At 46.8% G+C, this 27,623-nt stretch overlaps 1 protein-coding gene across 1 annotated transcript in view; it reads left to right on the forward strand.

Moving 5' to 3' along the window:
- The first annotated feature begins 5,484 nt into the window (after positions 1-5,484).
- The window catches only part of LOC148513553 (adhesion G protein-coupled receptor F3-like), a 41,278-nt gene continuing 19,139 nt past the window's right edge, over positions 5,485-27,623 (forward strand). The window contains exons 1-3 of the mRNA XM_088481738.1: positions 5,485-5,610; positions 8,018-8,191; positions 26,141-27,511. Coding sequence (XP_088337864.1) covers positions 5,485-5,610; positions 8,018-8,191; positions 26,141-27,511 — 1,671 coding nt within the window. The remainder of the gene's footprint in view (positions 5,611-8,017; positions 8,192-26,140; positions 27,512-27,623) is intronic.

Here is a 27,623-nt window from a genome sequence, read left to right on the forward strand (position 1 = left end):
GGGTGGGGCCCTCAGGCAGTGGGGCCCTTTGGGTATTTTCCCTGTACCCCTGTGGGCCAGTCCGACACTGTCTGCGTTTTTCTAACCACCCCCCGTTACCTCTGCCAAACACTACTTGTCACTCTCTCTGTGAGCGACTCCTCTGTGTGAGCGTAATCGCAAATGCTGCACAACAATCGCTCAATCTGCATAAATAGCAGCTAAATGTCCATCACGGATCAGACCCAAATGTCTTTCTCCTGTCTCTCTCGTTCTGTGCTCCTGGCCCTGAACTTTGGGACTCAGAGATGGACGCAAAGCCAATGTCTACGCGGCTGGGTGGTTAACGGTGGTCTGGGGACGCGTCTGAGTCGCACTGCGCCACGTTTCATTACCGATGTCGCTTGCAGTGAGGATTTATTTGCAAAGCGAGTGACAGGCGGGGACCGCGTGTGGGCGGAAACGGGGAGGTGGTAACACAAATGCAGGCGTGGTGAAGGCTCGTCTCTGCCTGTGACTGCGATCTCAAACGCAGTGTAAATGTCTCCATCGTCTCAGTTCCTGCGGCCATTCCGCACCTCCATTGGGCTACTTTGTAGTCCAATAATCAACTGATCTGCGTCTGAGCTGCGTCTTTGTATTCCGTCGCTAGGACCCATGAAGCCGCCGGTGAGAGTCTCAGTACAAATCCCGGCAGCTCTGAGATTTGCCAGATGCTATGTACGGGATCACAGCTGCACCGGCAGCGGCATTAGCTACGTCTGAATGAGGCCCGGTGTAAGACACTGAGATCTCAGGCAGCCGGTGTGTTACTGGGGGGACAGTACATTTAATATGACCCCAATGGGCTGAGAGAAAGGGATTTAGTATAAGTACAAAAATAAAATTTTCACTATACGGGGAATAACCCCCCCCCCTTACAGAAATAATAACAAGTTTGTCAGCCATTACAGTTAGGTCGGGATGTACTAAGGTTGCGGCGACCATTCTGCCAGTCACCACAACCTTACTAATTGCATATGCGATTAGTATCGCAAAGGACAGCTCTTGCGATAAGAGCCGCCCTCTGCGAAGCAGCCGTCGCCGGATGATGGGGTCTCCGTGGGACCCCACCGCCTCCGAGCCCTGGGAGCTTTCTGCTGATCATCTGTGCAGGAAGCCCTGGGCTCCTCCTCCTCCTCCCTGCACCCAGAAGAAGATTAGGATGAGGAGGAGGTGGAGGACCCAGGAGGAGCGCGGCCCGGGCACCATGGAGAGCAGGTGAGTGGGGGCCAGTGCTGGCCTGCACCGATAAAAGTGCGGCCGGTGCTTAGTACATATGAAAATGTGGTGAAAACCCCGAAAACGGGGTTTTTACCGCATTTTACCTTTAGTACATCCCGGCCTAGTGGTGAAGGTGTTTGGCTTTGGGCAGATGTATACGTAAGTGAATGAGATATTATCTAGCTACGATTATAGAATAATGCGCTTTTTATATTCTTTCATTGAGGCACGACAGCAGCAACGGCAACAGCAATGGACACCTCGCATGCAATGAGTAAGTAACATCTCCAACACAGTATGGCTTATATTCTGGCATCACGGAGACTGAAAGCACCATTGCCTCAAGCAGCTTCTCCATCTGACCACGGCTTCCTACGGTTCTGCGTCTTTTGAACGCAACCACTATCAGCGGTACTCCCATAAGATGCCCCAGCGAATGATTAGCCCCTCCCCGTTTCCTCCCAGTCTCTGTCTGCTAACGTGTCTACCCCTGCACGGTGCGTCTCAGACACGTCTGCAGATGAGGAACATCGCACCACTGCGTCCAGCTCAGGATCAGGCCCTCTGAGACTTTATAGCCCACACCGGTTTTGCTCTTGTAGTTTCTAAAACATCTCTGTAGGTCATGAAAAGAAGAACCCAAAACTGTGCCTGGCGGTGCGGCCGCTTCATGCATACAAAAGGTTCCCACTCTCCGCTATCGGATCTGCCCGCGGGTATCTTATCATATTGTCATTTTCCCAAGAGGGAGTAGTATATTACAGTATATGACTGCATTGATCTAAGACCCCCCCGGTGCACCCATATAATCCCGTTACAAGACGCCACCATCTGCATTCACAGAGTCATTAATTTCCTTTTAGGATTGAACGATAAAGTACACGTGATGTCACAAAAAGCCATTACACACAGCATAGTAAATGTGCCTTCCTGTATATAATAAAACTGAAAAACTGCTATACACAGTATCTACCTATGTTATTATAACCTGTCCTCTCACTCAGACTCTACCTCTAACTCTTCTGAATGGAGGCAGCTGACCGAATGGTTACAGATTACAAATCTGGTAGGTAGAAGTATATGTTATATCTATAATTAATAGTATGGCTCTTATTACCAGGGGCAGTGCAAAGTGTCTGGGCACCCTAGGCAACATTTCACCCACCACCCCTGCTCCCTCCAATTCATATTATGCCACACATTAGTGACCCCAATTCATAATATGCCACACATTAGTGACCCCAATTCAAAATATGACACACATCAGCGTCACAAATTTCATAATATACCATGCATCAGGGTGCCCAATTCATAATATGCCATGCATCAGTCTCCCCAATTCATAATATGCCATGCATCAGGGTCCCCAATTCATAATATGCCATGCATCAGTCTCCCCAATTCATAATATGCCATGCATCAGTCTCCCCAATTCATAATATACCATGCATCAGTGTCCCCAATTCATAATATGCCATGCATCAGGGTCCCCAATTCATAATATGCCATGCATCAGTCTCCCCAATTCATAATATGCCATGCATCAGGGTGCCCAATTCATAATATGCCATGCATCAGTCTCCCCAAATCATAATATGCCATGCATCAGGGTCCCCAATTCATAATATGCCATGCATCAGTCTCCCCAATTCATAATATGCCATGCATCAGTGTCCCCAATTCATAATATGCAATGCATCAGTGTCCCCAATTCATAATATGCCACGCATCAGTCTCCCCAATTCATAATATGCCATGCATCAGTCTCCCCAATTCATAATATGCCATGCATCAGTCTCTCCAATTCATAATATACCATGCATCAGGGTCCCCAATTCATAATATGCCATGCATCAGTCTCCCCAATTCATAATATGCCACGCATCAGTGTCCCCGATTCATAATATGCCACGCATCAGTGTCCCCGATTCATAATATGCCATGCATCAGTGTCCCCGATTCATAATGTGCCACGCAGCAGTGTCCCCAATTCATAATATGCCATGCATCAGTGTCCCCAATTTATAATATGCCACGCATCAGTGTCCCCAATTCATAATATGTCATGCATCAGTGTCCCCAATTCATAATATGCCATGCATCAGCTCCCCAATTCATAATATGACATGCATCAGTCTCCCCAATTCATAATATGCCATTCATCAGTGTCCCCAATTTTTAATATGCCACACAGCAGTGTCCCAATTTCATAATATACTATGTAGAAATGCCCCAACTAATATGCCACACAGGAGCTACCTCATAACACTGCCCCAATTCATAATATACCACACACCAGTGCCACAAATTCATTATATGCCACACAGCTGTAGCGCCACTTCATAATATGCCACGCATCAGTCTCCCAATTCATAATATGCCACGCATCAGTGTCCCCAATTCATAATATGTCATGCATCAGTGTCCCCAATTCATAATATGCCACGCATCAGTGTCCCCATTTATAATATGCCATGCATCAGTCTCCCCAATTCATAATATGCCATGCATCAGTGTCCCCAATTTATAATATGCCACACAGCAGTGTCCCAAATTCATAATATACTATGTAGAAATGCCCCAACTAATATGCCACACAGCAGCTACCTCATAGCACTGCCCCAATTCATAATATACCACACACCAGTGCCACAAATTCATTATATGCCACACAGCTGTAGTGCCACTTCATAATTATGCTACACATCAATGCATCCAATACATAATATGGCACACATTTATGCCCCAATACATAATATGCCATACATTTGTGCCCCAAAACACAATATGCCACACAGCTGTGCCCAGAATTTATTGTATGCTACATAGCTGTGGCTCCAATTAATAATTATGCCACAAAGCCTCAATACATACACCACACATATGTGCCCCAATGTATTTTTATTTACCATACAGCTGTGCCCCAATACATTATGCCACACATCAGTGCCCCAATGACTGCATGCATCACTGTCAGTGTGTTTGTTTTGTTTGTCACGCACTCACACACTACAAACATACACGCTAGTGTATTGTGTGTGGTGTTGCAAAAAAAAGAAATTGTTTGTTAAAGTGAACCTGCACTTTTTTTCTCAAGGAAATCTGCAGTATATGGCTTGTCACTTGTGTGTCTGAGGGCAGGGACTGTGTTGATTTCAAGACACTCTGCTGTGTCTGAGCTGCACCCCAAAAAGACCTCTTTGTTTTGAGTGTTATAAAAAAATTGCAAAAAATATTTTCTAATTCAAAGTAATAATATTGTATATATGAAGTGTGTGTTGAGAGAGAGTGCATATTATTGTTCTGTTTTGTTATTGTTATACACCCCAAAACAATTCTTGCAAAGGAGACCTGTCCTGTTACTGGTGCATGAGAACAATTACCAGTGTTGTGTAAAGGAATTTTACAAAATTGCAGTGTGTTTTCCAGTGTTAGCTACTGTATATGGTAGCCCCCCCCCATCCTCTGCACCCCAAAAATCATAAGTGGAAAAAAAAAAGGTTTTTTATTTGTAAATTTGCATGGTAAAGGTAACAGTTGCCCCTTTCCCTATCTCATTGTATGTTCATTTGGTGTGGCGGCAGTTAGGTTGAACAACAGTAACTTTACTCCTGTCCTGGTGTAATAAATAAAAACAATCATGGATCAGTCAATAGAAGAGCAGGAGCAACTCAGTACTAGTGCTGCGGCTGCTGCCAGTCATTGTACTTCTTCAACATTTTCTTAAAAGTGGTCAAGAGAAAGGAAAGTTTAAGAAATGGCACCTGAAATCTAAACAGTATTTCACAATTTTAAAGAAAACATCACATCTAACAATAGGGGAAAATTACTCCTGAAAAACTTTGCCAACATGCCATACAGTACACCTAGTGACAAGGAAAGGTTCAAACCATGGCCTTCCTTTGCAAGTGGTGGTCCTGCTACTGCTGTTTTATGCCTTAAAATGCCTATTGCAAAAGCCGGGACAAACACAGTTGGGCATCTTCTGTAACCTCGCATGCAACACCTTCTCAGTCTAGAGGTGTAACCTTTAAAGCAGGCAAATCAGGACACTAAGGGCGGAAGAACAAACTGTGTGTTCACACAATTCACAGATCCCCGAGGAGAGTCTAAGGGTGTCCAAGAGTGCTTTGTGTCTGAAACTGTAAATGTAGAGAAGCCTCCTTCCATTATTTCTGCACCCTCTGCAAAACTGAGGATGAGTGGCAGTAAAAGTAATTGATGGTAACATAGAAAGTTAGGATGCTACTGAGAGTGCACCAGGATGAGGGAGATATTTTTGTATCTCATGCTAATGAGGATTTTGGTGATGATTTTATTAGACAAGAAGTTGATCAAATTAAGAAGGAGGATGGTGTTTGTGTCACAGTAAGTCAGCCACCAGTGGCAGCAGTTCTTGCCAGTGATATGAAGAATTCCTGGGCCTAAGACCAAAAAAGCCACCTCTTTTGTGTGGAATTATTTTTGCCCAAATCATGACATTTTTCATCTGTACCATATGTTAAGGCAAAGTAAGTAGAGGTAGAGGTAACTATCTAGATCCCTATTAGGTCATTTGCAATGAGTTCATAAAAATTATTTATACAAATCTTAAAATCCTGTAAGATAATAACAAGCAGTCCAGCATCAGCTACCAGCAGCATAGATAGATCCTGGAAATCTCCACCGCCAACACTTTCATCGTCAATCTCCTCATAAATGATCAGAGGTAGTCCTCCTGCATCCAATATGCAAAGGCTAACTGACTCCTCTCCTATCCAGGCTTCCCCAGAAGAATCCATGCGTGCTAGGGCTGCTGCTGCTGAGGGTGAATCTTCATCCCAGAAGGGGACAAAAACACTAGTTTCAAATAATAATTGACTGTGAAACAATAATTTGCAATAAGATGCAAGTATGTCAGCTGCCATCCAGTTGCACAGCGAATCACTGAAGCCATGACGTGTATGCTAGCATTAGATTTGCATCCAATATCCACCATCAATGCATCTGGTTTTAGACGATTAGTTGAGGTCCTGTGTCCCCGCAACCAAATTCCATCTCAATTCCATTTTACCAAGTTTTTTAAAAAGTTATTATTGGCCTAGAAAATACCATAGTACAGAGTATCCATTTAACCACAGATACTGGTCTAATGAAAGATTACATGACTGTGACAGCCCACTGGGTGAGTGTTTCGCCTTCAGCAGCAGCAGTATCTAACACACAACGTCAGCTCATTCACAGGCCGGCTACTCTCTGTTTCACCGGCTTCACTATGAGACATACCAGTGTCCACCTGTTGGAAAAACTCAGGGATGTGATAGCAAAATGGCTTACCCCGCTGGGATTCTCCTCAGGATTTGTCAGTTCTGACGAGCATTACAAACGGGTGAGTTTGAACACGCAATAAACCTAGTGGTTCAGATTTTCTTAAAAAAATGGCAGGAGATGCTGTCTGTGGCCCAAAACATCTCTGGGCATTTTCAGCATTCAGCAACAGCTTGTAGAAGACTGCAGCAATTCCAAGAACAGTTCCATTTGCCATTCCACCAACTGAAGCAAGGGGTAGTAACCAGGTAGCTGAGGTCCTTGGTTTGTTAAACTGTGCATGTCCTTTTTATTATACTGAACAACATAACAGTAGGTCGGAGGGCCCAAGGAAAGTGGCGTCACTAGGGTGGTGCGTGCCGCAGCTCTGTGTCACTCACAGAGGGGTGACACCAAAGTGCCGACTTCTCAGTGACAGGAGCCGGGTGCAGCCCTGTAGCATTATGTGCAGTACTCGGCTCCTGACACAGTGAGGGAGCCGGCACTGCACACAGATTGGTCCCCGGGGGCAGTCCGCATCTCCGGGACTCTTGGAGCGACTAAAACAGGGTTTCGGGTCATGAGGCCACACACCCCTACCTGTGAGGCCACACCCCTACACGCGAGGCCAGGCACCCTTTTTTGTGGACTAAGACGTGCGCATTATAATCCTATCCGCGCCAGGTGTCACCACGGGGAGGGATGCCACTGCCCAAGGACATTTTGATTGTGTCCCATTTTTCATTAAAGACTTTACATGATTGTGTGTGTTTGACAGACAGAGTATATTACTGTACATTACTGGGGCAGTTTGGATTCAGTTTCCACTTCAAAAATCTCATTGAGATTTTGGATGTTTGTTTTGTAATAGTTTATTCCGTGTCTCAGATTTTTTTTTTATAGTTATATATTATATAAATTAATCTCATTGGGATTTTTGGATGTTTGTTTTATTATAGTTTATTCAGTGTCTCAGATTTGTTTTTTTTTTATAGTTATATATTATATAAATTAATCAATCTCATTGGGATTTTTGGATGTTTGTTTTGTTATAGTTTATTCCGTGTCTCAGATTTTTTTTTATAGTTATATATTATATAAATTAATCAATCTCATTGGGATTTTTGGATGTTTGTTTTATAATAGTTTATTCCGTGTCTCAGATTTTTTTTTATAGTTATATATTATATAAATTAATCAATCTCATTGGGATTTTTGGATGTTTGTTTTATTATAGTTTATTCCGTGTCTCAGATTTGTTTTCTTTTTATAGTTATATATTACATAAATAATCAATTTTGGATGCTTGTTTTGTAACAGTGTTTTCCATATCTCTGATTTGGTTTTTTTTGGTTTACAAGTGCTTAGATTTGAGAATTAGAATTAAGCTCAGAAGTATTTACTATGTTCCTTGAACCCTGCATCTACAGCACCTTCAGTAAGTGTACATTGCCTCTATATAACAAAGAGTATTTCTTTCATAAAACAGAACACCTCTGCAGAGTCGGGACTGGGTATTATTCCAGAATTACAGATATACACCGCTTCCGTCGCCCCTACCGGGTTCTATAAGGACGAGGTGGCATTAATCGTGTACATTCTGGGGAACATCACGGAAAATGCAGGCCAATCAAATCAGACATTTCAGCTGAGCACAGTAATGGTGAGTCCCGAGCGATGAAATGCATATTCCACCATCAGGGAGGATGTAAATGAGACTTATTTCCAATATTATTCCTAAAAACTGGAAAATTAATTTTTTTTACTTGTTTTTCTTTTTGCCGGATATGGTAAGCCCCCATTGTAGTTCACCTTCCCCAAAATGATGTCATAGCCCCCTTACTGCTGGTCCACACCCACAAGATACTATATTGCAACACATGAATAAGACAGGCAGGAGGGCTCTGGGAGGCATTCATCCTCAAGTACTAAGATTGTATTCATGTGTCGAATTTGCATCAAATCATAACAACCAATCACACCCCTGCTTTCATTGTGTAACTTGTGATAGACAGATAGACAGATACAAGCTATCGGCTGATGGTTGCTGTAGATCAGTACAAATGTTGTTATAAATAAGGTTAGTAAATTAACCCAATAGGGAGAAACTATTTAAGTATCCTCTAATTAATCTTCTCACCCTGCAATATCACATCTGATATCAGATAATTAGCCCCATATTACAGCATATGTACCCCACAATTACTGCAATGCCAGCTCTAAATCGGTAGGGTCACTATAAGGCAAGGCTTTCATGTATGGTGATCATTCATCTGCTCCAATGAGTCACAAGTCAGAGATAAGCAAATGGCCTAACTGAATGATGGTCCTGTCACTCGGCTCTTGGATAACGCAGGAGTATAATCTATTGACTGGGTCCTCTAGTGGCATATTTACCAATGTTATTTTGTGGGAAATCCCCTGAAAACACCCATTTTTGAGGAGATCCCTGCAAAAGGAAAGTATCCCCTACATGTAACATGGAAGGGGACGCAGAATATATCTTAGATATCTGCTGCAGTCACTCCATATTCAACCGCAAAAGCAGCCCCTATAGGTTTCTATGGGAACTGCTTAACCCTGCGTCAGGCGCACCTCTGGGGCTCCCAGGTTCGGGCGCAGTGCGCCTGACAGCCGCCGTTATCAAATCGTCATTAGCACCTAATTAACTAAATTCTAACGTTCTTAAAGTGATCAGTGACCTTCATTAGGATGTACAAAGAGAGAATATATGGAAATCTGATTCACAAAACAACATTTATTAACCTTAAAGCAAGTAAAACAAAAAAATACTAAATTGTAAGAGGCGCAGTGTGCCTAAGAGGCCGCCCTGGACAAACCTACAGATTTCCACAAAATACCCACAACCTTTGTAATTTTCATTCATAAAATGAGCAAAATACACAAGATTATGAGAAAATGAAAAGAAATATGTACCTTCAAAAGTCGGGCGAGTTCGGGCGCGATGAGCCTGAGAGGCCAGGAAGGTCACTACTGCACTCCACGCAGGCGGCGGGAAACCTGACTAGGGGGGTTTCAAACAGCATCTAAAGATAGGAAGGTACTAGGAGGGGCAGGCCCCTGTGCCCCCTTGCGGCGGAGAGGTGAACGAGAACAGCTTTGTGGCGCCTGTCAGGCCAGCTGCGCCTGACGCAAGGTTATTTGACAAAGCCTGCTTCTGGCGAAACGCGTGTCGGCCCATCAGGTGGGGTGGACCTCAGTGCACACTGCGGACCCCCACACCACGAACGTGAATCGGGGACAGGTACCTTTATTATATCATTTTTCTCTGCTCTCTCATTAGTTGCCGGATACCTGATCCCCTGCACTGCCATGTGCAACAGGGACTTCAGGATATCCTGGCACTAGCAGCAGAAGCAGTCTGCACTGTTTCCATTGTGCCAAGGGACCCTCATTCTTCGTCCTCTATTGTGTAAGACGTTGAAAAGCAGAATCTGGCCTGTAAGTGCACATACTCTGATTTTCACATCTATCTAGAATCAAGTAAACCATACCTCCCAACTGTCCAGCATCCAGCGGGACAGTCCCGTTTTTGTGTCCCACCCGCGCGCTGCATAGCATAGCAGCGGGTGTGCAGGAGGAGAACAGATGCCGTGTGCATGCGCACGGCATCTGATCACTTGTGTAGGGAGAGCCTGGGGGCTGCCCAGCATCTCAGAGAGTGCAGGCCACGCCCGCATAGTGACGAAAACGGGGGAAGCCGCGAGGCTCCGCCCTTTTTTCCATTGATCACCCCTTTTCCTGAAGCCATGCCCCTTTTTGTCCCTCCCCAGGATGGCAGAATGTTGGGAGGTATGATTACTCATATCCTCCCGGGCAAATGGAGGGACCCTGGAATTATCATTAATCCATGGTGATTATTAGAGATGTAGGATTGGTTCATTGCATGTCTTATGTCACACTGTTATGTTGTATATGTTGTGTCTAGGGGTGTGCACCGGCCACTTTTCGTGTTTTGTGTTTTGGTTTTGGATCTGGATCTTTCTTCGTGTTTTGGATCTGGATTGGTTTTGCCAAAACCACCCTTCCGTGTTTTGGGTTCTGGGTTTTGTGTTTTGGATCTGTATTTTTTTTTTAAAAAGCATAAAAACAGCTAAAATCACAGAATTTGTTGGTTTCTCTGCTCCTATGCTATTATTAACCTCAATAACCTTAATTTCCACTCATTTCCAGTCTATTCTGAACACCTCACACCTCACAATAGTGTTTTCATGTCCAAAAGGTTGCACCGAGGTAGCTGGATGACTATGCTAAGCGACACGAGTGGGCGGCACAAACACGTGACCCATCTAGGAGTGACACTGCAGTGGCAGACAGGATGGCAGTTAGAAAAACTAGGCCCCAAACTGTACATAATGCAAAGAAAAAAAAGAAGTGCAAGATGGAATTGTCCTTGGGCCCTCCCACCCACCCTTATGTTGTATAAACAGGACGTGCACACTTTAACAAATCAATCATTTCAGCGCCAGGGTCTGCCACACAACTGTGGCTGAAATGATTGGTTCATTTGGGCCCCCACAAAACAAGCTGGCAATTAATGTGTCCCTGCACAAACTGGCTCTACGGAGGCAAGATGTCATCCTCATCCTCCTCATCCACCGATTCCTCACCCTCTTCAGTGTGTACATCCTCATCCTCACAAAGTATTAACTCGTCCCCACTTGAATCCACCACCACAGGTCCCTCTGTACCTTCTGGAGGCTGGTCTCCCTGGAAGAGCTGATAATTCATTTTGATGAACATCATCTTCTCCACATTCTGTGGAAGCAACGACCTACGCCTTTCGCTGACAAGGTTCCCGGCTGCACTAAACACTCTTTCGGAGTACACACTGGAGGGGGGGCAACTCAGGTAAAATAGAGCCAGCTTGTACAGGGGCCTCCAAATTGCCTCTTTTTCCTGCCAGTACAGGTATGGACTGTCTGACATGCCTACTTGGATGCTGTCACCGATGTAATCCTCCACCATTCTGTCAATGGTGACAGTATCATATGCAGTGACAGTAGACATGTCAGAAATTGTTGCCAGGTCCTTCAGTCCGGACCAGATGTCCAAACTTGGTCCTGCCTGCCCTGCATCACCGCCAGCGGGTTGCTTAGGATACCTAAGTTTTTTCCTGGCAGCCCCAGTTGCGGGAGAAAATGAAGGAGCCGTTGACGTGTCACGTTCCGCTTCAGCTGACAGTGTGTTCACCAGCAGGTCTTTGCACCTCTGCAGGCTTGTGTCGGCCGGAAAGAGAGACACCACATAGGCTTTAAACCTAGGATCAAGCACGGTGGCCAAAATGTAGTGGTCTGATTTCAACAGATTGACCACCCTGGAATCCTGGCAAAGCGAATGAAGGGCTTCATCCACAAGTCCCACATGCCGAGCGGAATCGCTCCGTCTTAGCTCCTCCTTCACTTTCTCCAGCTGCTTCTGCAAAAGCCTGATGAGGGGAATGACCTGACTCAAGCTGGCAGTGTCTGAACTGACTTCACGTGTGGCAAGTTCGAAGGGCTGGAGAACCTTGCACAACACGGAAATCATTCTCCACTGCGCTTGAGTCAGGTGCATACCCCCTCCTTTGCCTATGTCATAGGTGGATGTATAGGCTTGTATGGCCTTTTGCTGCTCCTCCATCCTCTGAAGCATATAGAGGGTTGAGTTCCACCGCGTCACAACCTCTTGCTTCAGGTGATGGCGGGGCAGGTTCAAGAGTGTTTGCTGGCGCTCCAGTCTTCGGCACGCAGTCGCTGAATGGCAAAAGTGGCCAGAAATTTTTCGGGCCACCCAAAGCGTCTCCTGCACGCCCCTGTCGCTTTTCAGAAAATTCTGCACCACCAAGTTTATTGTGTGAGCAAAACATGGGACGTGCTGGAATTTGCCCAGATGTAATGCCCGCACAATATTGGTGGCGTTGTCAGATATCACAAATCCCCAGGAGAGTCTAAGTGGGGTAAGCCACTGGGCGATGATTTCCCTCAGTTTCTCTAAGAGGTTGTCGGCGGTGTGCCTCTTACTGAAACCGGTGATACACAGCGTAGCCTGCCTTGTAACGAGCTGGCGTTTCTGAGATGCTGCTACTGGTGACGCTGCTGCTGTTGCTGCGTAAGGTGATACATCTACCCAGTTGGGCTGTCACAGTCATATAGTCCTTAGTCTGCCCTGTTCCACTTGTCCACATGTCCGTGGTTAAGTGGACATTGGGTACAACGGCATTTTTCAGGACACTGAGGACACTTTTTCTGACGTTTCTGTACAGTCTCGGTATCGCCTGCCTAGTGAAGTGGAATCTAGACGGGATTTGGAACCGGGGACACACTACCTCCATCAATTGTCTAAATCCCACTGCACTAATGGCGGATACCGGACGCACGTCTAACACCAACATAGCAGTCAAGGCCTCAGTTATACGTTTTGCTTCAGGATGACTGCTGTCGTACTTCATCCTCCTCGCTAAGGACTGTTGGAGGGTCAATTGTTTAGTAAAAGTAGTGGTGTTCCTACTTCCTCTCTGGGATGATGAACGACTCCCAGCAGCAGCAACAGCAGCAGCGGCAGCAGTAGGCGTAGCAATGCAGGATCCTCCAGAGGAATCCCGGATAGGAGAGTCAGTCATGCCAGTGACATGGCCTGCAGGACTACTTCCGATCCTGACTAAGGAGGAAATTGACGAGGAGGGAGTTGACGGTGTGGTTTGCAGGCGCTTGGATACAACAGGACAACGGGATTTAGGTGTCCCTGGACTGCTTACGGTCTTAGCCAAAGTTTCTGAACTTGACAGTAACTTTTTATGAACGCGCTGCAGGTGCCGTATAAGGGAGGATGTTCCTAGGTGGTTGACGTCCCTACCCCTACTTATTTCACCTTTACATATGGTACATATGGCAAGACAGTTGTTGTCCGGATTTGGATAGAAATATTGCCAGACCAAAGAGGTGGAATGTTTGGTCTTCTGCCCAGGCATGACCGTGATGGGCTTTTTCATCCCACGGACAACAACTGTCTCCCCCGGAGCCTGATTTAAACAAACCACATCACCATCAGAATCCTCCTCGCCAACTTCCTCCTCAGCGCCAGCTACACCAGTATCCTCATCCTGTTGTACTTCAACAGTGACATCTTCAATTTGCATATCAGCAAGTGGACTGTGGGTGCTCCTTTCAGCACTTGCAGGGGGCGTGCAAATGGTGGAAAGAGCCACCTCTTCCCGTCCAGTGCTGGGAAGGTCAGGCATCGCAACCACCACCACACTTGGACTCTCCTTGGGGATTTGTGATATCTTCTTAGAAAGCACAGTTCTTCGCTGTGCTTTTGCCAGCTTAACTCTTTTGATTTTTTTAGTGGGAGGAGGGCTTCCATCGTCATGTGAAGCTGAACCACTAGTCATGAACATACTAGGGATCGACCTTAGCCGTTCCTTGCCACTCCGTGTCGTAAATGGCATATTGGCAAGTTTACGTTTCTCTTCAGCTGATTTAAATGTCTTTTTCAAGGTCATTTTCCTGAACTTTGCCATTTGGGATTGTATGTGCCCTCTACTATGACATTGGGCATCGGCCTTGGCAGACGACGTTGATGGCATGTTATCGTCTATGTCATGACTAGTGGCAGCAGCTTCAGCACTAGGAGGAAGTGGTTCTTGATCTTTCTCTATTTTATTTTTATCGGAGAAAGTTTGGTCCTCCATTTATGTTATATCGATTTGATATATACGTGCGGCTAAACACAGAAAATAATTTTTTTTTTGGTTTGGACTGGAGTGTACTTTCGGGGGTTACAGCACCCTTAACGGTCAAGCCAGCCGGCCCTTTACTTATGACACAGGCGCACGCTTGGCACTACTTTGTTGATGCACGTGCGGCTACTGCGCACACAATTCACAAACACAGAAAATAATTTTTTTTTTGGTTTGGACTGGAGTGTACTTTCGGGGGTTACAGCACCTTTAACGGTCAAGCCAGCCGGCCCTTTACTTATGACACAGGCGCACGCTTGGCACTACTTTGTTGATGCACGTGCGGCTACTGCGCACACAATTCACAAACACAGAAAATAATTTTTTTTTTGGTTTGGACTGGAGTGTACTTTCGGGGGTTACAGCACCCTTAACGGTCAAGCCAGCCGGCCCTTTACTTATGACACAGGCGCACGCTTGGCACTACTTTGTTGATGCACGTGCGGCTACTGCGCACACAATTCACAAACACAGAAAATAATTTTTTTTTGGTTTGGACTGGAGTGTACTTTCGGGGGTTACAGCACCCTTTAACGGTCAAGCCAGCCGGCCCTTTACTTATGACACAGGCGCACGCTTGGCACTACTTTGTTGATGCACGTGCGGCTACTGCGCACACAATTCACAAACACAGAAAATAATTTTTTTTTTGGTTTGGACTGGAGTGTACTTTCGGGGGTTACAGCACCCTTAACGGTCAAGCCAGCCGGCCCTTTACTTATGACACAGGCGCACGCTTGGCACTACTTTGTTGATGCACGTGCGGCTACTGCGCACACAATTCACAAACACAGAAAATAATTTTTTTTTTGGTTTGGACTGGAGTGTACTTTGGGGGTTACAGCACCCTTTAACGGTCAAGCCAGCCGGCCCTTTACTTATGACACAGGCGCACGCTTGGCACTACTTTGTTGATGCACGTGCGGCTACTGCGCACACAATTCACAAACACAGAAAATAATTTTTTTTTTGGTTTGGACTGGAGTGTACTTTCGGGGGTTACAGCACCCTTAACGGTCAAGCCAGCCGGCCCTTTACTTATGACACAGGCGCACGCTTGGCACTACTTTGTTGATGCACGTGCGGCTACTGCGCACACAATTCACAAACACAGAAAATAATTTTTTTTTTGGTTTGGACTGGAGTGTACTTTCGGGGGTTACAGCACCCTTAACGGTCAAGCCAGCCGGCCCTTTACTTATGACACAGGCGCACGCTTGGCACTACTTTGTTGATGCACGTGCGGCTACTGCGCACACAATTCACAAACACAGAAAATAATTTTTTTTTTGGTTTGGACTGGAGTGTACTTTGGGGGTTACAGCACCCTTTAACGGTCAAGCCAGCCGGCCCTTTACTTATGACACAGGCGCACGCTTGGCACTACTTTGTTGATGCACGTGCGGCTACTGCGCACACAATTCACAAACACAGAAAATAATTTTTTTTTTGGTTTGGACTGGAGTGTACTTTCGGGGGTTACAGCACCCTTAACGGTCAAGCCAGCCGGCCCTTTACTTATGACACAGGCGCACGCTTGGCACTACTTTGTTGATGCACGTGAGGCTACTGCGCACACAATTCACAAACACAGAAAATAATTTTTTTTTTGGTTTGGACTGGAGTGTACTTTCGGGGGTTACAGCACCTTTAACGGTCAAGCCAGCCGGCCCTTTACTTATGACACAGGCGCACGCTTGGCACTACTTTGTTGATGCACGTGCGGCTACTGCGCACACAATTCACAAACACAGAAAATAATTTTTTTTTTGGTTTGGACTGGAGTGTACTTTCGGGGGTTACAGCACCCTTAACGGTCAAGCCAGCCGGCCCTTTACTTATGACACAGGCGCACTCTTGGCACTACTTTGTTGATGCACGTGCGGCTACTGCGCACACAATTCACAAACACAGAAAATAATTTTTTTTTTGGTTTGGACTGGAGTGTACTTTCGGGGGTTACAGCACCCTTTAACGGTCAAGCCAGCCGGCCCTTTACTTATGACACAGGCGCACGCTTGGCACTACTTTGTTGATGCACGTGCGGCTACTGCGCACACAATTCACAAACACAGAAAATAATTTTTTTTTTGGTTTGGACTGGAGTGTACTTTCGGGGGTTACAGTACCCTTAACGGTCAAGCCAGCCGGCCCTTTACTTATGACACAGGCGCACGCTTGGCACTACTTTGTTGATGCACGTGCGGCTACTGCGCACACAATTCACAAACACAGAAAATAATTTTTTTTTTGGTTTGGACTGGAGTGTACTTTGGGGGTTACAGCACCCTTTAACGGTCAAGCCAGCCGGCCCTTTACTTATGACACAGGCGCACGCTTGGCACTACTTTGTTGATGCACGTGCGGCTACTGCGCACACAATTCACAAACACAGAAAATATTTTTTTTTTTGGTTTGGACTGGAGTGTACTTTCGGGGGTTACAGCACCCTTAACGGTCAAGCCAGCCGGCCCTTTACTTATGACACAGGCGCACGCTTGGCACTACTTTGTTGATGCACGTGCGGCTACTGCGCACACAATTCACAAACACAGAAAATAATTTTTTTTTTGGTTTGGACTGGAGTGTACTTTCGGGGGTTACAGCACCCTTAACGGTCAAGCCAGCCGGCCCTTTACTTATGACACAGGCGCACGGTTGGCACTACTTTGTTGATGCACGTGCGGCTACTGCGCACACAATTCACAAACACAGAAAATAATTTTTTTTTTGGTTTGGACTGGAGTGTACTTTCGGGGGTTACAGCACCCTTAACGGTCAAGCCAGCCGGCCCTTTACTTATGACACAGGCGCACGCTTGGCACTACTTTGTTGATGCACGTGCGGCTACTGCGCACACAATTCACAAACACAGAAAATATATTATTTTTTTAGCACTTGGGGGGAGCACCCCTGATGGACAGAGCACCCCCTGGACAACACTACAGCACTCCTTTAGGACTGGGACACTGCACAGGACTTTGGAGTGGACACAGCCCCTATGGAGAACTGACTGCACAACACAGTCCAGCCAGCCCCTATGGACTTTGAAGTAGTGGACACAGCCCCTATTAACAACAGCAGCACAGCACAACACAGCCAGCCCCTATGGACTTTGAAGTAGTGGACAACAGCAGCACTACACTACACTACACTACACAGCCCTAACTCCCACCCTCCCTCTTCACTGTCCACAGCCGAGTGAGAAAATGGCGCCGACGTGTGTACCTTATATAGGATCCAAAACCCGCGAGACTCGGAAGGCGGGAAGATGACGTTTTGCCTCGATTTCAGATCCGAGTCAGGCGGGAAAAGTCGAGCCTGACTCGGATCGGACTCGGATCGGGGGGGCTCGGGGGGGTTCGGATTTCAGAAATCCGAACCCGCTCACCTCTAGTTGTGTCATATACCATTTATTATTGTTAATCATTTGCTAGATATGTTTATGTGTAACTTGCACATAGCAAATATTCACATCACCAAGATGGTGAATACACAGAATTCTTGAACTTATTGGTTGGAGCAAATTACATGCGATTGCAAATGTGTATGTGGTGATTTCTATATTGCAATATCTGTCTATATTAGAAGAACCATTATTTAAGAACCATTGACACTTTGGGGTAAATTTACTAAAGTGAGAGTTTTTCGAAGTGAGTTTTAGAATAGTTGTTGCCCGTAGCAACCAGTCAGATTCTAGGTATTATATCCTAGTTAAATGTTAAGTAGAATCTGATTGGTTGCTATGGGCAACATCTCTTCTAAAAACTCTCACTTTAGTAAATTTACCCCTAGATCTCTAATGTTACTATATAAGACATTTATGGTGGGCATAGCTATTTATTACACCTATCAATCAGAATACACAGGTGTATACAGTGTCATTACCTTAAATAATATATATAATATATAAATAATTTCTTCTTCAGGGACCATAGGGTCCACATGGAGACCTTGGCGGGAACCAATCCGGGCACCACGCAGTTAAAGCTTTCAGCTCCCAGGATGCACTGGGTCCACTCTCCCTATACCCTGCCCTCGAGCCAGAGGCACCTCAGTTTCGTTGGTGCCCGGCCGGAGTCGGGTCACCATTTTGCAGGGGGGCTGTTCATCATCCCTTAAAGCTTATTTTATTTACTTTCTTTATTTTCATTTTGCAGAATAGAGAGCACAGCAGCAGACTGTGGTACGTCTGCGCTGCCGCTCCGTCACCCCTCCGGTGCCGCGATGTCAGTACTGATCTGGGGATCTCGGCGGGCGTTCCGGGGGTCCGCGCTAGCCAGGGCCCCCGGAGAGGACCCAGACTGCACCCGGAAATCAGGGGACAGGTAAGGCGGGTCGCCGATTGCGGTGACCCGCGTGTTAAGGCAGTCTTAACCTCCGGTCTCAGGGGACAGAGCAAAGGTGGCTGAGTGTGGACGCAGGCTCTAGCTATCACGCTCCACTGGATCACCAGGGACAATTTGGTGCGGGAAACCAGCATCCCAGGGGTTAATAATCGGCATGGGGAGACAGCTTCCCTGTTTAACCGACGCCTCCCTCAGCTCAGCGTGCCTTTCCACTGCGGTCTGGCTTCTCTGAGCTGCTCTCCTCCTCCAGACACGCCGCCTCTGAGGTCTCCGGCGGCCATCTTCTCCACGGTGCAGTCGCAGTTCTCCCAGGACAACGCGAGATACGGTCCCCCTGCATACCTCTCCCCAGGGTCAGCGTATGTAGCACTACAGTATGGCTGTACCTTTTCTCTCATTCTGCCCTAATACAGGTGTTGTTAGGGTGATTCATACCTGACCCCAAATATATATATGTATAATACAATATTTGTGAGGTTTCTGTTACTGTTTTGTGCTGCACTGTGCCATGTTTAGGCAACAGGTTCCTGCAACTTACTTAAGCATAAGACAGGACCAGTATATTGCTCCCTGTTAGTATTTATAGTTTTATACATACTCATGGTTGCTTTGTACCCAGTGCCATATTCTGCGTCATTTTACCCTGCAGACATGTCTGACAAGGGTAATTAACACATTCCTGTACCCATGCCGCAATCTTGCAGACTATGGCCCTGATTCAGAGCCGGACGCTCTGACCAGAGCGCTCGCTCTGAATCAGGGCCCTCCTACCTAAACTTGGAGCGGCCTCCTGGCCACTCACATAGCTGTGGGTAACCACCCACAGCATAAGCGAGCAGCCAAAAAGATGGTCGCGATGGTCTGACAGAGCGCTCGCTCTGAATCAGGGCCGGTCTTTTTATTTTTAGAACGGCCTCCTGGCCGCTCGCATAGCTGTGGGTTTGCCCGTCGCTATCCGGGTCTCACGCATGCGCACGACGGAGCCGGCTCCGTCGTGCGCATGCGCTCTGGGCCACCATCGACCCGGTTGCGAGCGCTCAGCGCTTGCGACCGGGTCTGAATCAGGCCCTATGTTCTGTAGTTTTCAATGAGGAGGATGTGGTTTGGGAGGGGTTATGTGTGAGGTGGTAAAACCCACCATGTACCTCGAACCCCCCAACATCAGTACAAGAGCCCCCTTGGGCGGCTTTTTCTCAGATGCTGGCCTCCATTGTGGATCACCTGGCGGTCCCGGCTGTTTTTCCTCCTATGGGGGTACCACAGCAGCCCGTCCCTCCCTCACAGGCAAAACCACTGATTATGCAGACTCCTCCTGTACCACAGCAGGTGGTCATTCCCACAGTGGGATTACCACAGGGTGGACCTCCACCATGGGTGGATGTTTTCTCTACCTCAGGTAGCGACCTCTACTGCTCTTCAGACCATGTTGCAGAGTGAGAGGCCCGTTAGGCCAGCTAAGCGTCCTGTGTTGTCATCTCAATCCACACAGCTATCAGAGTCTGAGATGTCTTCTAATGACGGAGAGGTGGCTGATGCCTCTATCCCCGACTCCCCTCTGCAAGAGGCGGAGCCTAAGTTAAGGATTAATATTCCTGCCTAGGTGCGTGCGGTCATATCCGTATTGGTAATAAAGGATGACAAACCAGCCCCTAAAATCCAAACAACCCCTGTTCAAACAGTTGAAGGTGACTTCGGCAGTATTCCCTCTGTCAGATCAGCTGGTGGATCACATGGCTGAGGCCTGGTATCAACCTCAAAAACATTTGACCTCCTGTTACCTTTTCCTGAGGCTCATTGTAAGAAGTGGGAATCACCCCCTGCAGTGGATTCACACATTAGACGTTTAATTAAAAGTGCAACGTTACCTACTGTGTGCCTTTCATTTCTTCCTTGAAGGATCCTACGGATAGGAATGGTGAAAACTTGCTTAAAGTTTATATACTCTCTTTCAGGGGCTGTTGCCCGCCCGTCCATGGCTATCTCCTGGGTAGCTAATGCTATAGAGAGCTGGGCCATACACTTGAGGACTCCTTGGAAGTTCCGGAGAATCAGGCATCACTGGTCGGCCATATTAGGGGCACGGCTGCATATATTGGTGAGGCCGCTCTGGATGCTAGTCTACTGACATCTAGGGTGCGCGGATACCGACTCTTAGAAAGACCTGGAGGCCTTACCCTATAATGGGGAGATTTTGTTTGGTCCAGACCTGGACAAGATTATTGACACATTGGCCAAATCCAAATCTGCATTTCTGCCCTCAGCATCTGCTCCTGCAAAGTCTCGAAGCTCCTCCTTCTTCATTTCGCCCAGTGCTGGTGTCAAACCACCAAGGATGCTTGGGTAAGAGAAGTGGTCTCTCAGGGCTGCGCCCTCTCATTTCTCCGAAGGCCTTCCCACCAGTTTTTCTGCACAGGCCCTCCTTCAGACAAGACCAAGGTCTTGCAGATCCAGAAAGCCATACAGTCCTTGCTGCAAGCAGGGATAATTGTACCAGTTCCACTATCTCAATGAGGGACTGGTTATTATTCTACTCTCTTTCTGGTTCAGAAACCGAATGGGTCTCATCGGCCTATCCTCAACCTCAAATCTCTGTACAAGTTCCTCAGGGTGCCCAGGTTCAGGATGGAAACCTTACGATCCATCATACTGGCTATTGAATCTGGGGATTACATGGTATCACTGGACATTCAGGATGCATACCTACAGTACATGTTCCCATAATGCCTTCTCACCAACGTTATCTACGGTTTGCTATACTGCAACGACACTTCCCGTTTCGGGCGCTGCCCTTTGGCCTATCCACAGCTCCAAGGGTATTTACCAAAATTATGGCTGTCATGGCAGCCCACCTATGGAGTCAGGGTATCCGGCTCCTACCATATCTGGATGACCTCCTCTTGTTGGCGAGTTCTCCAGACGTGCTTCACCACCACCTGCAACTGACAGTTGCTTGTCTACAAGTGCACGGGTGGTTAATCAATTGGAAAAAGTCCTTCCTACAGGTAATTCCCTCACAGAGGATGGTTCATTTGGGAGCCCTTCTGGTTTCTCACTAGCAGAGTACACAGATGTCTCCGCAGTCGCCGGGGGTCAGTCCCCTCGGCGATGCAGGTTCTTGGATCCATGGTGGAATATGCTCCGTTCCATTCCAGGCCCCTGCAGGGGTTGATCCTCTCCAGGTGGAACAGATTACCCCACTGGATCAGGGCTCAGACAATGGTACTCTCTCAGGAGGTGTGCCTGTCTCTGTCTTGGTGGCTATTGACGTCTCATCTAACCAGGGGTAACCCCTTTGGATCCCCCCGGACTGGATACTCCTAACAACGGATGCCAGTCTCCGGGGATGAGGCACTGTGATTGGTCCACACTCCTTTCAGGGCCGGTGGACAAAGGTAGAGGCATCCCTGCCCATCAACATATTGGAACTTCAGGCTGTGTACAGGGCCCTCATGATGGCAAAGCAAATTCTTCACGGAAAGCCTGTGCAGGTTCAGACCGACAATGCCACCACAGTGGCTTACATCAACCATCAAGGAGGCACTCGAAGTCGGGCAGCAATGACAGAAGTGTCATGCACTCTGGGCAGAATCTCATCTCCCAGCCATTTCGGCAGTGTTCATTCTGGAAGTTCTCAATTGGGAAGCGGTCTTCCTCAGCCATCACGACGTGCATCCAGGGGACTGGACTCTTCACCAAGAGGTGTTTCAACGTCTAGTGGACAAATGGGGTCTCCCAGAGGTGGACCTCATGGCCTCCTGACACAATCACAAGTTACCAGTGTACGGGTCCAGAACAAGAGATGCCGAAGCAAGTCTGGTGGATGCTCTGTCAGTGAAATGGACCTTCCGGTTTGCGTACCTATTTCCTCCAGTCTCCCTGCTTCCTCAGGTTCTTCAGAAGTTCAAGCAAGACGGAGGCACTGTCCTGTTGGTGGCTCCATCTTCACCCAGACGTCATTGGTACTCAGATCTTCGGAGTCTCTCCATCAACACTCCGTTTATGCTGCCTCAAGGTTTGGATCTGTTGTCTCAGGGTCCTTGCCTTTGCCCGGACCTGAATCGTCTGTCTTTGACGGTGTGGCTCTTGAAACATCCCTCTTAAGGTCCAAAGGATTCTCTAGCTCGGTCATCAACATGATGCTTAGAGTGCCAGGTTCTACCACAGGGTGTGGCATACATATTTCCAGTGATGTCGTACAAGAGATTACGACCCTCAGGTGTTTCGAATTTCCAGAATCCTGGCATTCCTTAAAGCTGGATTGGATCTTGGCCTATGCCTGGCCTCGTTGAAAGTGGTTCCAACATAGAATTGCTTCGCTTCTGGATATCCACACCTTCCTCTTGGGTGTCCTCCGGATTCAACCTCCCTTTGTCCCCCCCAGTGGCTCTTTGGGATTTGGCAGTAGTTTTCCTGCCCTCCAGAGTCCTCCATTTGAACCACTAGATTCAGTGGAACTTAAGTGGTTAACAGCTAATACTTTTTTTCTTCTGGCTATTGCATCTGCCAGGAGGGTGTCAGAATTGGGAGCGCTCTCCTGTCGTCCTCCTTTTCTGATATTTTACCAGGACAGGGCGGTGTTTCATACTGGCCCTGAGTTCCTTCCTAAAGTTGTTTCTAGTTTCCACATTAATCAGGAAATTATAGTACCGGCCTTTCTATCACTGGACCTCTCAGCAGGTGAGGCCTCATTGGATGTGGTCTGCACCCTCAGGATTTATGTGGACCGTACCAGTTCTTTTTGGAAATCAGATTCCTTGTTTGTGCTCTATGGTTTTCACAAGAAGAGATGGCCAGCCAATAAACAAACATTGGCTAAATTGCTTCGTATTACTATCTGAGAAGCTTACTCGCAGGCAGGCCTGCCTAATCCGACTTCTGTTAAGGCTCATTCTACTCGGTCTGTGGGTCCCTCGTGGGCAGCTCGCCATGGCGCCTCGCCTGCTCAGCTTTGTAAGGCGGCCACGTGGTCTTCTGTCCAGATATTTCTGAGGTTCTATGCATTTGATACTTTCGCCTCTCAGGATGCTTCCTTTGGGTGCCGGATTCTCCTCTCAGCGCAGGAGCGTTCCCACCCTTAAAAGGACTGCTTTGGGACATCCCCAAGGTCTACCTGTGGGGCCTATGGACCCTGAAGAATAAAATGAGAGTTATGGTAAGAACTTACCTTTGTTAACTCTCTTTTTTTGAAGTCCATAGGGTCTACAGGGCACCCGCCCAGACGCACCTGGCTTCATATGGGTTATCATACTGGCCACCGTCTCCTTCTCTGTGAGTGTGATTCTTGAGTGTTCCGGTCTTCCTTCTCTCTTCTCCTCCTCCGGCCTTTGGATTTTTACCAACTGAGGTGCCTCTGTCTCGGGGGTGGGGTATAGGGAGAGTGGACCCAGTGCATCCTGGGAGCTGAAAGCTTTAACTGCATTGTGCCTGGATTGGTTCCCATCACCTACACCCCAAGGTCTCCATGTGGACCCTATGGACTTCGAAGAAAGAGAGTTAACAAAGGTAAGTTCTTACCATAACTCTCATTTTTCCTATATATTTTTGTTTGCGCTGTCTTGCACTATTGTTCTGTATATGTTTCTATGGTTGTCATTCTATTCCAGGCGGTATTTTATTGTGAGTAATAAAAGGTATGTTTTAACATTGCAAATCTTTCTCCCCTTCCCCTCTCTCTAATTTGGGGTGTGCCCTGTTAAGGAGTTCTTCTCTATACTTTCCTTCCCTAATTGGCGAATTGACTAAGCTCTGGAATTGCAACGCACTCCTGAGCGTAGCCTCAAAGGCTAGCTGTTTTAACCTGTGGGGTACATTACGGAAAAGTTAACGGGAGAGGGATCTGGAGAATCCCTCCTCGGTACTCCCTGTTCGCACATGCATGTTCATCAATGGGCCAGACCCCTGAAACTGAAAGTAAAGTAATCGCATCAGCGATCACTTCACTTTTTACATATTGCATGGACAAGCTCCTATCAGAGGGCCCGATTCAGCAGAGCACGCAGTGATTATCGAGAACCTGCGAGTGCGCAGGACCCATTCTGCGAGTATGTAGTCGTACGCAGCCCCTTCGATGCCTCTGCCTGATTGACAGTCAGAGGCATTTGTGGGGCGGCTGGCGTTCCTGGAAACGCGGGCGCGTCCGCCCCATTTTCCGGGAGTTGCAAGACCAGGGACTGGGACCAGGGAGTAAGCTGAGGCATAATAGAATAATAACTTTGCAATTGCAATTCTTGCTGTATCACCCCTTGATTCCCTGTCCCTGGATGTGATATTTGGTAAATTCTGCTATTTCTTCATGCTGCAATAAAATCCGATAATTAATTAATATGCTCCTTAGTAAGAAACTTCTTAGAAAATAGATAAAATCCTACAGTTAAGGTGCATACACACACAACGATTTTTTTAAAGATTATCGATAAACGATATTGATTATCGTTCATTGTTGAAAAAACATCGTTCACTTTCTAAGTTAAAACGATGAACGATCATCGTTCATGCGCGTTCACCTTTGTAGTTCAGTCAGACTGACCAACTCAACGATTTTCATTAAGGGAATATGCAAAAATCGTTTGTAGTTCAAAAAAATCGTTCAACACACTTAGTAAATGAACGATTTTAGTAAACGATTTTCGTTCATTTTTCCCTTGAAAAGATGAAAGAAAATCGTTTACTAAAATCGTTCATTTACAAAATCGTTGTGTGTGTGTATGCAGCTTTAGTGTTAATATCCATAAGTATTTTCACTTGGCAAATATGAAGAAGAAAATAACGGTGCAGGGTGCCCTTAACTTATTAGTTTTTAAATCATCTTTTTAAAATATTATTGTGGAAAAACTATTTTTAATTAGAACAGAGGCCCTGATTCAGAGCCGCTCGTAAGCGGCCGCTCGTTCGCACCGAGCGATGTTCGCACAACTGCGCATGCGTCATAATGCGAATGCGCCAAACAGTCATTGCGGTCGGAAATCGTGCGCTCGTAATACAGCGAGGGGCTGCTAATTTGAGTGACAGAATGAAGCGTTTGTGGGTGATAACAGGGGAAGGTGCTTGAAAACGGGGGAGTGGAGATCCGAACGCAGGCGTGCCAAACGGTCAAAACGCCGTTTTATGGGAGTGCATAATTAGTAAAGGAGCGTCATCGACCACGTCACTTGGTTGTCTTTTAGCCTGAACTGCTCGCAGTGATTGCAGGAAGTAAATCCTACCACAAGCACTGCGAGCAGTTCAGATGCCTTTCGATGTACCCGATTAGTCTAATAAATAGCGGAGATGACGTATGATGCGAACGGCAAAGGGGCGTTTTTAGAAAATAGCGAGCGCATTTTTCGGACGCTCGCTCAGACATAGAGGCGTCAACAGACCGGAAAGAGCGAGCGCTCAATTTAAATATCCGGCCCCTTTTTAAGAACGAGCGTCCGCAAATAGCGTCCGGCTCTGAATCAGGCCCAGATTGCAGTATTTCTCTGTTGTGTTGTACCAAATATTAAAGTGGTTATATTTTTTTTGTTTCGACTCTTCCTTCTAGGATATTATATACATCGCCAACCAGCTTCTCAACGACTCTTCTTGGAGGCCGGCGGCCAGCGCTGACGCCGCGCTAGGACTGCATCTCCTGTGGAGTTTTGAAAACATTTTGGGACGGATGGAAATGTCAGATGTAGCTTTAAACATTTCATATGAAAACATTGAGTTTCACCGTTTGTCCGCCCCCTGCAATAACATGAGCAACGAGACGGCCATGAGGATTGAGAACCATGTCAGTTTAGCGTTATTTCCAGAGGACAGCCAGCAATTATTCGAACCTTCCTGTGTGGTCAACGTGTTGTTGTTGATCTACAGAAACCTGCAGATGGACTTCACAAGTCGATACGGAGAAGAAGAAGGTTCAAGTGGCGCTTTCGCTGTGGACAGTAACATTATGACAAACATCATGCTGTTCAATAACCAGAGTTACCATGATGCGAACGTCAACTTGAGTTTCCAGTGTAGCAGCAAAGACTGTGACCCAACAGCCAAGTGCGTCTTCTGGAATTTTACCACCAACAGTTGGTCGTCGGAGGGGTGCACGACCGAAGTTGTCAACGGTGTGACCAAATGCCGATGCCATCATCTTACATCATTCTCTGTACTAATTGCAAAGTATATACCTGAATGGATTCAGGACTCCTCCGTACTTGATTACATCACAACCACAGGCCTGGTTATCTCCATAGTGTCTCTTGTTTTGTGCATTTCCTTCCAAGTGTATGTGATGAGGGCTCCGATGAACCTTGTTGCGTACTACAGACATACGTCCATCCTCAATGTCTCGTCCTTCCTGCTTCTGAGTAACGTCTCATTCATAGCCGCCAGTTTAATCACACCGAAACAGTACCTGAGGCTTTGTGTTGGACTAACCTTCTGCACCCATTTTTCTCTCCTGGCATTTTTTTGCTGGACCTTAGTCCAGAGTCTCTTCCTGTTCTGTCGTCTAGTGTTTGTGTTCCACCACATAACCAAGAAGGAGTTCATGGGTCTCTCTGTTGGCCTGGGTTACGTGTGTCCCAGCCTGATTGCTGTAGGCACCTTCTTGTACTTCACACCCACAAATGATTATCGGAGAGACAATGTGTGTTGGCTGGATAGTGTCTCAGGGGCTTCTATGGCTTTCAGTGTCCCGACCATCATTATCCTGTCAGGGAACTTCCTTGTGCTCCTGGTGGTGATCCGTAAGCTCCTCAGACCGTCCATTTCTGAGGGCAAAAACGAAGATGAAGAAGTCATTAAGAAGCTAATGAAGGCTTTAGTCTTCTGCACACCCCAGTTTGGATTGACCTGGGCCATTGGAATCCCTTTATTGTCAGACGGGAGCTCAGTGGTATTACACTATCTGTTTGTCCTGCTCAATCCACTGCAAGTAAGTGGGTAGTGGGTGCTATCCATGAGCCTGGACCTGCAGAAAGGTCATACGTTTGTGAGGCAGACTAGATGGGCCAAGTGGTTCTTATCTGCTGTCAAATTCTATGTTT

Source organism: Taudactylus pleione, unplaced genomic scaffold (genome assembly GCF_031769625.1).
Source record: "Taudactylus pleione unplaced genomic scaffold, aTauple2 ptg000277l, whole genome shotgun sequence".
Taxonomy (NCBI): Eukaryota; Metazoa; Chordata; class Amphibia; order Anura; family Myobatrachidae; genus Taudactylus; species Taudactylus pleione.